General features: G+C 49.9%; 1 protein-coding gene across 9 annotated transcripts in view; it reads left to right on the forward strand.

Annotated features, from left to right (window-relative positions):
• Nucleotides 1–12157, forward strand: part of ARHGEF9 (Cdc42 guanine nucleotide exchange factor 9) — a 129751-nt gene that overhangs the window by 14402 nt on the left and 103192 nt on the right. The window contains exons 1-3 of one of the 9 annotated variants that reach the window (XM_050310619.1): nucleotides 226–994; nucleotides 3838–3922; nucleotides 4946–5007. The exons of 3 other annotated variants lie outside the window; for them this stretch is intronic. In XM_050310619.1, the coding sequence (XP_050166576.1) occupies nucleotides 4978–5007 (30 nt within the window). In that variant the 5' untranslated portion in view covers nucleotides 226–994; nucleotides 3838–3922; nucleotides 4946–4977. Of the gene's footprint in view, nucleotides 1–225; nucleotides 1006–3837; nucleotides 3923–4823; nucleotides 4843–4945; nucleotides 5008–12157 lie in introns of those variants that run through there. 5 more of the 9 variants (XM_050310625.1, XM_050310621.1, XM_050310622.1 and 2 more) reach the window with 5 other exon arrangements.

A 12157-nucleotide genomic window follows, 5' to 3' on the forward strand; every position in this document is an offset into this window, starting at 1 on the left:
CCGCCCTGAGCAGGCTCCCCGCAGCCCGGGTGGTCAGCGTTCCCATCGGAAGGTGCAGGGGCGGCGAGGAGCGGCACGGAGAGCTGGGAGACGCCTTCCCGGAGCTCCGCATCGGCCCCGCTCGGCGCTCCCCGCCCGCAGCGGAGGGCAGAGACATGTCTGCGTGGCACTCGCTGGCACGGCGGGCGGAAGCCTCGCGTATTTATGGAGCCAGCGCTTCCTTCTGCGTTTGAGTGACAGCCAGGATCCCTTCGCTGCCTGGTCACTGGAGCTGATTAGTATGCGCCAGGGTCCGCCTCGCTCCGAGGGATGCAGCCGCAGCCGCTCGCAGAGCTGTCACACTCACACGGGCGCCGTACCTGCACTGGCTTGAATTAAAAAGCGAGCCAGCCAGCGAGAGAGAGACCGGGAGAGACAGGGGGGACGAGACAGACAGAGAAGCTTGCAGACAGCGCTCGCTCTTTTCCTAAAGGAAGGATTTTTGCATCCCAAGTGCTCACTGATTGTGATGATGCTTCACTTAGCGGGCTCAGAATGAGCTAGAGACAGCAGATAGGGGAGAAACTAAAGGCAGAGCACAAAGCATTACGAGCCAACCCAAAACCAGGAACAGTTTTCTCCTCTATTCTAGCATGGTGGATGTATGGACAGTCTTACAGAGCAGAGGTTGACTTCTCCAAATCTGCCAGCCCCACACCTCGAACACTACAGTGTTCTGCATTGCACCATGACCTTGGATGTTCAAACGGTGGTCGTTTTTGCAGTGATTGTGGTGCTATTGCTTGTGAATGTCATACTCATGTTCTTCCTGGGCACTCGTTAAATGGATTTTTTCTTCTGAGCTGTTGGGGGCTACTACTACCACTAGCAATTCAACAAGAGAGCACGAGCGGGAGAGAGAGAGAGAGAAAGGCGAGAGAGAGAGAAAGAGAGAGAGAGATTTCTTACTGAGGGGGGAAACGCGTTGAGCTTCAACATGGCCTCGCTGTGATATGTATGACGTTGGTATATTATCTCTCCCTAAATCTTTTGTCATGTCTTGTCTTTTAAGTATGCCTGTAAGTGTAGCTGCTTTTGCCTGGGTTTTAAATGTGATAAATAATAACAGTGATCCATTCCGCTCTGGTGCTGTGCTGGCGAGATAGAGCTCTACTTATTTAGGTAGAAGCAGAGTGGAAATATCTGTGTGTGGTGAGCACTGGCTGTGTTGTTTTGCTTCCTTTGAAATAGAGGCTGAAGTTAATGATAAATCATTTTGTGTGCGATTTCTAGCAAGCAGTTAATGTGCAATGTCTGTGAGAGTAACCATGTAGGTGCCAGGTGAGAGATGGTGGTGCGTGCAATGGAATCGAGCTCTGGACATTTTTAAGGGGGGGGGGGATGAGAAATCCTATTAAAGGATTAAATCTTTGCTAAAATAACATTCAGCCACAGGAAAAAAAAAAAGAGAGAGAGAAAAAATAGAGAAATTCCACTTACTGTATTTATCTGTGTTGCCTTGATGATCTGACTCGATTTCTCAGTATTCAGCCCCAAAACCTCCAAATTCTACGTCCACACTGATGTAACACAGCTCCTTTCTTTAAAGATGTGAGAGGGACCAAAACATAACCTGCTGGGGTTTTATTCTGGTTGTATGTGGTTTCTGTCTCTGCGAATTGGGAAGGAGGGATCAAAGGGAAAAAGGGGAATGCAAGCTGTGTTATTCTTTGCTAAAGCAACAGATACGGAGGGGTTGGGTTTTGCTTTGATTTTCTGTAAATCTGATTTTGGCTTTCTTTTCTTTCATGTGTGTCTGTGTATATATATATATACATATATATATATATAATTTTTGGGATTGTATGTAAGAAAAATCTTCAGCCACCTCCAGGATAACGAGCCTTTGAGATGGGTTGTTGTGCGTGACTTTATTTACATTGATTTTTGTTGAAAATGAAGTGTGAAGTTGTATATTATAGGCTTGCTGGAAAGGTGTCCACTAGTTAGAGGTACTTCCAGACCAAAATTGCAATGTTTACAGCTTGGAAGCAGGGCTGGCTGGGGGCTCCAGTGTCAGCATGTGAAGTTTGGAGAGAATATGAAAGGAACGTCTGAAAAGAGCAATTCATTTGTCTTTTCCTCTTGAAAATATGTCTCTGTACTGTGCTTCTGTTAGAAGTGTTAAGGATTTTTTTCTATATATTATTTTCCCCTCCAGAAAAATCATAATTTCTCAAAACAAACAAACAAAATCAGTTTGAAAATGAAAATTTCTTGCTGATGATCACTGAAATTTTTCTGCCTTGATAATTTAACTAGTTTGTGCTAATTCTAGCTCTCTGTTATTTATCTGATGTCCTCTTCTAATTGGGAGGAAAAAATAAGTCATGTTGCTGATCCATAAAGACAAAGCTGGAGCTTGTAGATGGAGATGTGGAGTTATTTCCCTGAGAGGGTCTGTCTGCTGTGAGTTAAATGCCGAGCTGGGCTCGGGAGCCGATCGCTTTTTGGCTGGCTGGAAAATTGAGTTAAATCCTCCAAAATTGGCAATTTCAAAGTGGTTTTAGTTGTAAATAAAAGAGAAAAAAACCTTCCCCTGAGTCCTGGGGTGGTAACAGTCAGCCCACAAAACTGACCAGAAGTGTCAGGGGCATTAGCCTGTTTTAATGGGGAGAAAAGCCAGGATCCATGGATACAAGCCCAGGAAGATGCTCTGGTGCCTGCTGGCTCTGTTTCCCCCTCTTCACTTGTAGTTGTCTGCAAGAGGTACTGGCTTCAAGCACTTCATAGGAGACTGAGCCAATCTTCTTTAAAAAAAACCCAAACACATAAAATTGATGCTGAGAATGGTTTGGGTCATTAAACAGCTCAAATTTGCTTTATTTGCCTGTTAGCCATCCTCTGTCTTTAGTTTTACAGGTTGCAGAATCTCCTAGAAATGTAATAAATGAGCTGAGATCACCATGGAGAGGGGATCGATTGAACAGCAGCCAAAAACATCCTTTCAGGGGAACAGCTTCGGGTGACATAGGGATTTGGAGGAGTAAGTTTGGAAAAATGCGAGAAGCAAACCAACCCCAAAACTAACCAGCGAGTTCCAATGGGCTGTGGCTGTGCCTGAATGTTTATTTGCTCAGGACCATCTCTCTGGCACGAAGGTTTACCTTTCAATACGATTTCTACAAGGAATGCTCGGTACCTGGCAGGGTTTCCTGGTGCACAGTGCATTCCTTGATCCAGAGCTTGCACTTGTGGGGAGATCTTTGGGGAGCGTGCTGGGGCTGCCCTGTCCAGTGGCTGCCAGACCCTCTGGTTCCTCCGTGGAGTTGTGTGGGTCCGGGCCCGTGGGGTGCATGGGGAGGACGAGGGGCCGTGCACGCTCAGCTGCTGGGGAAGGATCGCTGCGAGCCGAGTTCTACCCGTCATGGAATGTGCTTGAGAGAATTAATTTACTACAACTTATTACTTTTATTACAGTTTTTGCCTTTTATTCTCCCAAAGGCTGGTGGAGTTAAAGGAGGAAAGTTAATGCAGAGCAATGTCAAAGTTGGGCGCAGCAAAACTTTGCTGTTGTAGCAGCACCGTTCCTGTCATTTCAGGCTTCCTGTTGGAATCATGGGGCAAAGAGAGGAAATTAAAGAGTGAGCAAGGGCTGCTTGTTTGGTTTGATCTCCGTTTCCCACCCCAGGCCTCAGTGACCACCTCCTCAAGTGGGCCCTGAGCCACGTGCCCCAACCCCAGTGTGTGGTGTTGCCCCTGCAGCCTGGCGTTCCCTGGGGCTGCAGCGGGGCCTGGGAGCGCCGGCTTTGTGGGAGAGGAGCCACTGAAACAACTCCGTCTTGCCGTGCTTTTCAGGAGCGGCTCCGTCCCTGACATCCCGCATTAGGAGCTTTTTGGGGTGACAGCGGTCCCAGTGGCTTGTGGTAGATCCCCCGTGCTCGTAAGTGACTGTGCTTGCAAAATTCGGGGTGTCATTTGCACGCTGTGAAACATCTACGTGTGGTGGAGCTTCCCTTCTCCCTGAGCTCTGTGGGATGATCCGGGTCACGTCTGGGGCTGGTCACAGTCGGGTTCCTGGGGATAGTTTACCCCCGTGACTCCCCCTGGGTTTGTGAACACTTGAGTTCTTCACATTTGTGAGGATGCTCAAGCCCTGGGATGAGGAAGAGGGATCATTTCCTTTTAAGGAACCAAAGCGCTGACCCTCTGGAAAATGAGACCCCAAAGAAAAAAATAATCATTCGTCTGCAAATAGCATATTTATAATGCATAAAATCTCTTTCAGTGCTTGCTGCTGTGTGTTTGCTGAGGCTGGGTGAGGGGAGACCTGCCTTGCTGTTTGTCTGCTTAAGCAGGATTCAATGTTATTTGCCACAGGATTCATGAAAATGCCTCTGCCTGTATCATAGCAACCCTGTTTCCCACAGTCCATAAAAAGTCCATTCCTCCTGAATAGCATCCACCGTCTTAAAGGTTCAGGCACCCCCCTCACCATGGGGAAAGGGTGATGGGGGTGATGTCCCCCTCTCTGGGTGCTTCCCAGAGAGCTGAGGTGTTGAGATGATCTCGGCTCGTCCTGCCTGCACAGTGATTTTAATGCTCTTTCTTTAAGGCCGATAAAGGGCTTCCTTTCCTGTTTCTAAAGGCTTCCTCCCCCACCCTGGATATTTCCCACCTCTGTTTAAAAGCTCACATGACAAGTTAAAGGGGATGGGACCGCTCAGAGGTCTCTGACGCGATGGCTTTGTGCTGTCCTGCCATTTGGATCTTCCCCCGGGATGGCAGCAGCACAGCGCTTGCTTTTGCTTTGTAGTGAATGAAGATCTGCCCCGATCCGAGCCCTTCTGTGGGAATGCAGAGGTGCTTTCTCAGCCCGTAGATGAGTGTTGTTAAGAGCTGCATGTTCACCTGATTCCTGCCCCCATCTGTTTGCATAATGTGGTTATATTTCTTTTCGGATCAGGTATTCAGTACACAGCCCAGCTGCTGTGTATAATGTCTGAAGGAAAATTGCCAAAAATCCATGTAAGTTTGTTGGTCTGTTTGGGTTTTTGTTTGTGTTTTTTTGTTTTGTTTTGGTTTTGTTTTAATTTGTGACTAGAACCCCTCTCTGTATTGTCATTTCATTTTACTGTGGTCCTTGGTTTGTGTGCTCAGGGAATGCTCCATTGTGCCTGGTGCATGTGTGTGTGTGCGCTGCCGTGTTGTGTCCGTGTGCTCTGTGCTGTGATGATGCATTTCTGTCTGTCGGGGAGGGGGGTCCTGGATTCCTGGGTTTTGCATTTGCAGTGTGTGTTTTCTCAGCTGGGTGTGATAATCCTGTTCAATCCGTATCTCCCAGTGAAATGCTGGGAGAGCTATTTCGGTAGAACGCAGCGATTTGTCTCCTAGCTGCGGAGTCTCCAACGACCAGAAGTTGGGAAGCTTGAGGAAAACTCCCACATGTTAATAGTTGTGTAAGAACTGGCCTGTTTGAAGAGGGTGCTTGTTCAGGGGTTATAGAGGATAATTCTGCCTGATCCTGGCTTTGCCACTGACTTACTGTGTGGCCCTGGGCACGTTGCTGTGTTGCCTCCTCTTTCCTGGCTGGGGAGGAGGAACATCATCCAGTACCGTGGAGCAGCCAAGCCCGATGGACTCCTGTTTCTCCCCTTTCTTTGGTGGTGTTCTGGCTGGTTGGTGGGGGAATGGCAGCACAGGTGGGCAATGTGTGTGTGCCCACACTGGCCCAGCGTAGCTGGATTTTGCCTGTTGGGGCTGTTGTAGACAGCAAACTGTAGTGATTGATGGTTCTCACTAAAAATAGATGCTCCTGGAGGAAGAGCTGCTGGAGGAACTGTGATTTATTTTCTTTGTTTTATTAGTTGTGGTTGGATTTCTTTCCTGAGTGGAAATGAGTCTTAATGTGCAAGTACCCACAGAGGGCCAGGTTGGCTCTAACCTTCCTGGCCTCCTTACCATCAAAGGGCCATGCAGCCTTCACTCCTTATTCCCAGCTTTTGTAGAGTATTACTCCCTTATTTTCAGATGGTGTGTTCACAAGGGCATCTGAGCTCAGGGCAGGAAGCCCCCAGAGCTCTGCTGTTGGTGAACACATTGGGCAGGCCTAAAAGCTTCATCAGCCCGCACTAAAGAATTTTAGGGGGTGAAAGGAGCATATGCAGGAAGGTATTTAAAGAAATAGGTCTGCGTTTCACCCGAGTCTGGTTTATCCTTACAGAAAATTTCATAGGAATGTGCTACTTTGGGAGCTACCCCTGCTGCCATCACAGTGCCTGTGATGTGGGGCACAAGCTGAGGCAGGTGGGGGTTGGAGGGTGGTGTGTGTGGGATGGGGTTGTGGGGCTGGGAGCAGGAGCAGGGCACGGGGCTGTGGGTGAGGCAGCCATGGTGTCTGCATTCTGGCTTGCAGAGTTTTACCCAAACCTTGCCGTGTGGCAGTGTCGGAGGGACAGGCTGGGGCTGGCGGCCGTGGGGTGAGCTGCTCCAGCGCTGTGGGGCATCTCCCCTGGAGGATTTGGGAGCCCTCGGCATAGCCGGCACCGGGAGCAGCACAGCGCGCCCGTGCCTGTGTGAAGGGCCCATGTGGTTCAGCGCCTGCCCCTTCCTTTGCATCAGCTGAGACATATATAACAAACGGATGGGCTGCTGGCACGGAGCGTGCGGCTATTTTCGGCAGCAGCCGCGGCTGAGCGGGGCTGGGGCCGCCTGCAGAGCGCTCTGCTCGGCCAGCCGGGTCCGAATCCAGGAGGGGCTGTCCCCCTCCAGCACCGCCCAGGGCCGGCAGGACACACAGCTGGACCCTGCCGGTGCTCGGGACAGGGGACAGCCCCGCGTGGCTGCCGCGGCAAGGAGGCAGAGCAGTCTCAGTAGGCAGCATCACCCCATGGCCGCGGCACGGGCTGAGGCAGCCTGGCCCTTTGTTTTCCCTTGTATTTTTTTTTGGCTAAAGCCCAGAGTTGATTTCTGGACTGCTCATTGTTGTTAGATTACTTCCCTGCCCCAGCACAGCCCAGTGCTCTGGCGTCCTGTCCTCCAGCAAAGCTGCTGTGCTGTCACCACCCTGCCCCAGCGTGCCCGGGGCTCTCTGCTTTTTGCCGGGGGGGAACTGAAGCTGGAGTGTCCTTCCCGCTGCTCCTGGTGGGAAGGCAGCGTGCCTGGCTGTCCCACTGCCTCCCAAGGCCATGGTGCCTGTCCCCATCCCTGCTCCCCCACCTGCCTCCCCTGGTGACCCGCCTGTAGTGCTGGAGCTGTCACCTGTTTGTAGGTGAGCGTGCGGGCCGTGCCCTGTGCCGCAGAACCCACAGCTCACGGGCAGCCCCTGAAAATCCCTACATGTTGCCGGCTGGGTTTGTTCACATCAGTTCCCTCTCCACAGTCTCCAAAGTGTCTGCTTTCCAAGGGCGGAGCTGCTCTTGGTGCCAGTTTTCAGATTTTTAAGGCCCTGCAAGGGAGCTCAGAGCGGTGAGAGCGGCTGCAGCTCACCCTGAAGGATTCCAGGAGAGGAACTGGCCAAACTCTGGGGGCTTTCAAAGCAGCAAAGATCCGAACTGCATTCACAATTGTTTTCTTGTTACCGACAAAATGCAATATGGCCTCACCTATACAAGTAGAAATTGAGAGCAAACCCCTAAGGATCAGTCTTTTACCCCCATAAGCGGTGGGTTAATTTGCTGGGCATATCTGTAGAAGAGTTAGTCAAGTAAAATTGTTCTGTTTGACAAAAGCATCAGGCTCTTGCTGACATTATCAGAAAACAGGTTTTTTCAAAGGATTTCTATGGACCGTTTCTATTCCCCTGCTATTTCTACTGCTCCACTCCCCTGCATTGTATTCAGCATATCTGACAAGGTTTGCTCAGTACGTTGTGCGCTGAAGTTTCTGTTCTGATACCAAATTTAGGGAAGGCTTGTTATCTGCAGTTCTTTCTTCCTGGCTTGATAAGGTGCTGATTAATTTAATGCAACTCTCCTTTCCTTATCTAGTTGAGCTTCAGTCAGTTTTAGTACAATCTTGGAAAAGCGCGATTGATCTTTAATGTTTGTTTTTAAGGTTTATTCCGAAGCATTTTAGGCAGCCTGGATGTTCTTTGGTATTTTGTGAAGTTAGGAGAATTTAGTTAAAAAGTAGCAATTACAGAGGACAGGTTTTGAATCCAGATGAAACATTTTAAAGTTGTTGTAAAACAAGAAAGAGCATCCTTTAACTGGCAGTTGGCTCGGATGAGGTTTTAGGTGTTAAAATTGAATTGTCTTACGCTGGTACTGTACATATGGAAAGCCGGATGAATAAACCAAGGAATGCTAATAGTACCCATGTCTTGGGATGTGTATATGTGTGTACTGATGCAGGGCTGAAGGAGAGGCCTGTCCCTCTCCATAGGTATGTGTAAGGGGCTGTCCCTGCTGTGGGGCACACGGAGATGCACCGGGGAATCGTGTCCTGCTTTCTGCCCAAACACACAGGCACAAGGAGGAGACAGTGCAGGGAAACTCAGCTGTCATCGGTGGAGAGCTTCTGCCTTGATTTCATGATCAGGAGTTGACATCTGGATAGATTTTCAGTCTCCTCTGGTCCAGGGGAGATGGATCTCTCATCTGATGCCCAGCAGCAGATCGATCCCATCTCCTGGGTACTGAGGGTTTTGCAGAAGTGTCAAAAAGTCTTTCCTAAAGAATTAAAAGTGCACACACACACAGAGCAAAGAAACTAAACCTCCCAAACCTGCAGGCTGGGAACAAATATGCTTAAGACTTACTGGCTGCTTTAGAATTATGAATCTTCAATCTGGAGAAGCCTGGCTTCTTCAGTGCATGCCCGGAGTGTGTTCACAGGCATTCACAGGAGCGAGACTGTGGATTGATGGAGTTCGGGAAGCGCTGGCCGTGCTGCCCCAGCACCCCTCTGCAGGGTGGGTGCTGCTGAGCCGGGTGCTGGGTCAGCGCCCGTGGCACTCTCAGCCCACTGCCATTTGCAGATTGTCACAGTGGCCCCAAGTGCCACAATCCCCATTTTCCCAGCTGGATTTGAAGTTTAGGCCGAGCTTGTGTTTCATCCCCAGAGCCCAGGTTTGGCTGGAGGTTGTCGGCAGCGCGTTCCTGGTGCTTCTTACTTTGCCATCTCCCCCGTAGCTTCCCAGTTCCTTGTTCCCCTCCTACACTGTGTTACAGAGTTGCTGTGTTTCGCCCCAGAAAACGGTGCTGGTTTAATCTCGGTGTTTCTCGAGCAGATTCCCGGCTGTCCCTCTCTCTTCCCCGCACACTGCAACGTGCACATGCGTGTGCAGGGCTGCACCTGCCTCTCTGCTGCTTTTTACATGGCAGGGAAACCTAGGCATTAGAACACATATGTTTTCCTTCCCAGATACATTTTGGAAAATATGAGTCAGCAGCAGGCAAGAACATATTACATAATCTCTGGGAGCGAAGAAAACCTTGCAGTTTATTAGGAAGGAGGAAATCTGCTAGCAGCAGCTTTTACCATCATTTTGGTGCCCCTTGGTCGAGTGGCCTCATTTCCCATCCTACACTGTTGTGTCCAGTGCAGGAAAGTAGTCCCAGTAGCCTTGGGTTCTGTTATATTTTTAAACCCTTCTGTTTCTGTAGCGGAATCTCAGGGCTGTGATGATGGTAATGACTTTTCTCCTGTTCCTTAACATGTTTTTCCTGCAAAGACTCTGTGATTTTCCTTTTTGGTTCCCCCCACTCCCCACCTCCTGCTGTTTTCTATAAAATCTCAGCACGGAGAGAAATGGCACATGAGTGCAGCTGGAAATAGCTGCTGCCCCCTCCGCCTCCCCGCTGCTCACGGCCACCCACCTCCCCCACCTACACCCAACTGGGAGAGTGAAGTCAACAGCCACTTTTAGCCCTGGGCTCCTGCTCCTCTGCTCGCCCCCTCCCTCGCTGTGCCAGCTGTACCCACGCAGGGGGACATTTGGAGGGGGTTCAACACCGTTTTAAGGCTCCTGCAGCTGGATGAGCCCTTGCCTGGTCCCATGGGTACCCGGGGTATCCTGTGCCTTCACAGCAGGAGTGAGGGTGGACACGCTCTGTGTGCACGGAGCAGGGAGGGGGGAGCAGCACGAATTGTGGAGACACAGAGGAGCACAAACAAGAAGCCAAGGAAGATGGATCTGGAAGTCAGACAGCAGTAACATCAGGGGGTTGAATCCTCTCCCCTGGGCTGCATCCCACATCCATGTGGGGCCAGGGAGCAGTGGGCACGGAGCACTGTGCAGTGCTGGGTGTTCCCATCCTCAGCACAGTGCTCTCTGTCTCCATCTCCAATGCCAGGCTGAATTCCAGGCTGCTCTGAATCCCTGTATTTCAGCAGGATGCCTCTAAAGCCTAGGAGAGGAATGAGCATTAGCAGAGTGAAAGGAAAGGAAGGAAAGGACTTGCTTGTTTTTAATTTGCCCAATGAAAGCCAAAGGTTCTGAACCACTTTCGTCTCCCAGGGCACTGCAAACACTTCCACTGTGCCTGAGCCCGTGGGTGCCTTTCAAGCAAAGAGAAAGCTCTGTTGTGGTTTTCCAGTATCAAAGCCTTCCCAAGGAGGCAGTAAATTGCCAGGCTGGCTGAAAGCAGGAGTGCAGGCAGCTCCGTGCCCTGTCTGGGACGGTGTCTGAGGCACACGCTGGAGAGCAAATGGAGAGAGACGCAGTAATTGATGGTGACGGAATAACCTGTTTATCCAGAGCACTCTGTCTTCACCCCCATTAGCTCTCCAGTTTCTGATGTTTGGAGACAAGAGAATTTAAATCCTCTATATTTTTAAAACCACAGAAATCTCTGTTGTAACCAGAAATTGTCATGAGCTCAGCACAGGGGGTGTACTCTTCCATCCACCGTCCGTCAGGGCTCTCCATGTTTTATTCAAAAGCCTGGTCTGAGCTGTGCATCTGCCCAGAGTTTGGAGCAGTTGGGGAATGATGGGATGCTCCCAGGGCTGGGATTTGGGGGAACTGCCCCCCATTCCCACCTCTCAAGAGCCCCATGGGTGATGCTGCAGAGGCTGTTTCATCTTCCTGCACCTTTGTTTCTCTTTCTGTAAAACACGTGGAAGGAAATTGCCCTTTTGTATTCAAGGATTTGATGGGTGAGGATGGAAAGAGCTGTACTGAAGGCAGGTGGGATTGTAACAGACTCTGGATTGCTAGAAAATGCCTTTCCCTCTCTGTGGCAAAGGGGAGGGGGGACAGGGGCTCTGCAGGGGTCCCTGGCAGAGCTGAGCTCTCACCCAGGCTGCTCCGTCCTTCAGTATAAAGCAACATGAATTCCACCCGAGATCCCAACAGTGATGTCAGCAGGGCTCCACCAAAGATTAATTTGGCCTCAAATATTTTGCATGTGCAGCACCAGATCACAGCCTTATTTTTGCCCCTGTTTTTCCAGCACTCAGCTAGAGAAGGGCTCTGCACCTCCTTAGAGCCTTCAATTGTTACTCATTAATAATGCGCTTGCTCTGCGTTATTAATTGATCCAAATGAGACTTTTTTGTTTCTCTAAGTCTTTTGTGGTATTTCTGTGCTGTTAAGAAATTAATCTGCATTAAGTAGAAATACCTAAGTAAAAATAGTAGCTTTGGAGTAGTAGCTGTTCAGCCTTTCACAGCACAGACTGCAGGGCAGAACCATTCCAGGTAACCATTATCCTGGTCTCTGAGCCAGGAGAGGCTCAGGGTGCACGAAGGAAGGGCACAAAAGCCATACAAGGCAACCCAGCCCTGCTCTGGATGCTGGGATTGCCTGGAAGTGCTGTCTCCTAGAGACGTGCTGTCTCTGGCTGAGTGACACCAGCTCACATCTTACTTCCCAGTCCGTTCCTTTCAGAACTCCTGTGTTCCTCCATCCTCTCCCAGAACGGGGTGTTGTTGCCTGGGGCATGTTCCCTCCTGTTTTGTCAAACCTGGTGGGAGGTGTCTGTAGTGGTTATTCTCAGCTGGCCACGGAAGACTTCCCTCTTTTCTTTGAACAGGTCTCCCACAGCTGAAAACATCTCTCCATCACTCCAGTGGGTTTAGGTTTTACTGCCCTTTCTGCCTTTCTGTTTCTACAGTTTTAACTTTTCAGGGTTTTTCCAACTCAGGTTGAAATTCAAGCAACAATAATGCTTGACATTTTTCATTCTGGCATCTTAAAAATCTTTTCTGAAGTTTGAAAGCCTTTAAAGCC

The sequence above is a fragment of the Myiozetetes cayanensis genome, unplaced genomic scaffold (genome assembly GCF_022539395.1).
Source record: "Myiozetetes cayanensis isolate MyiCay16 unplaced genomic scaffold, myiCay2020 scf15, whole genome shotgun sequence".
NCBI classification, from domain to species: Eukaryota; Metazoa; Chordata; class Aves; order Passeriformes; family Tyrannidae; genus Myiozetetes; species Myiozetetes cayanensis.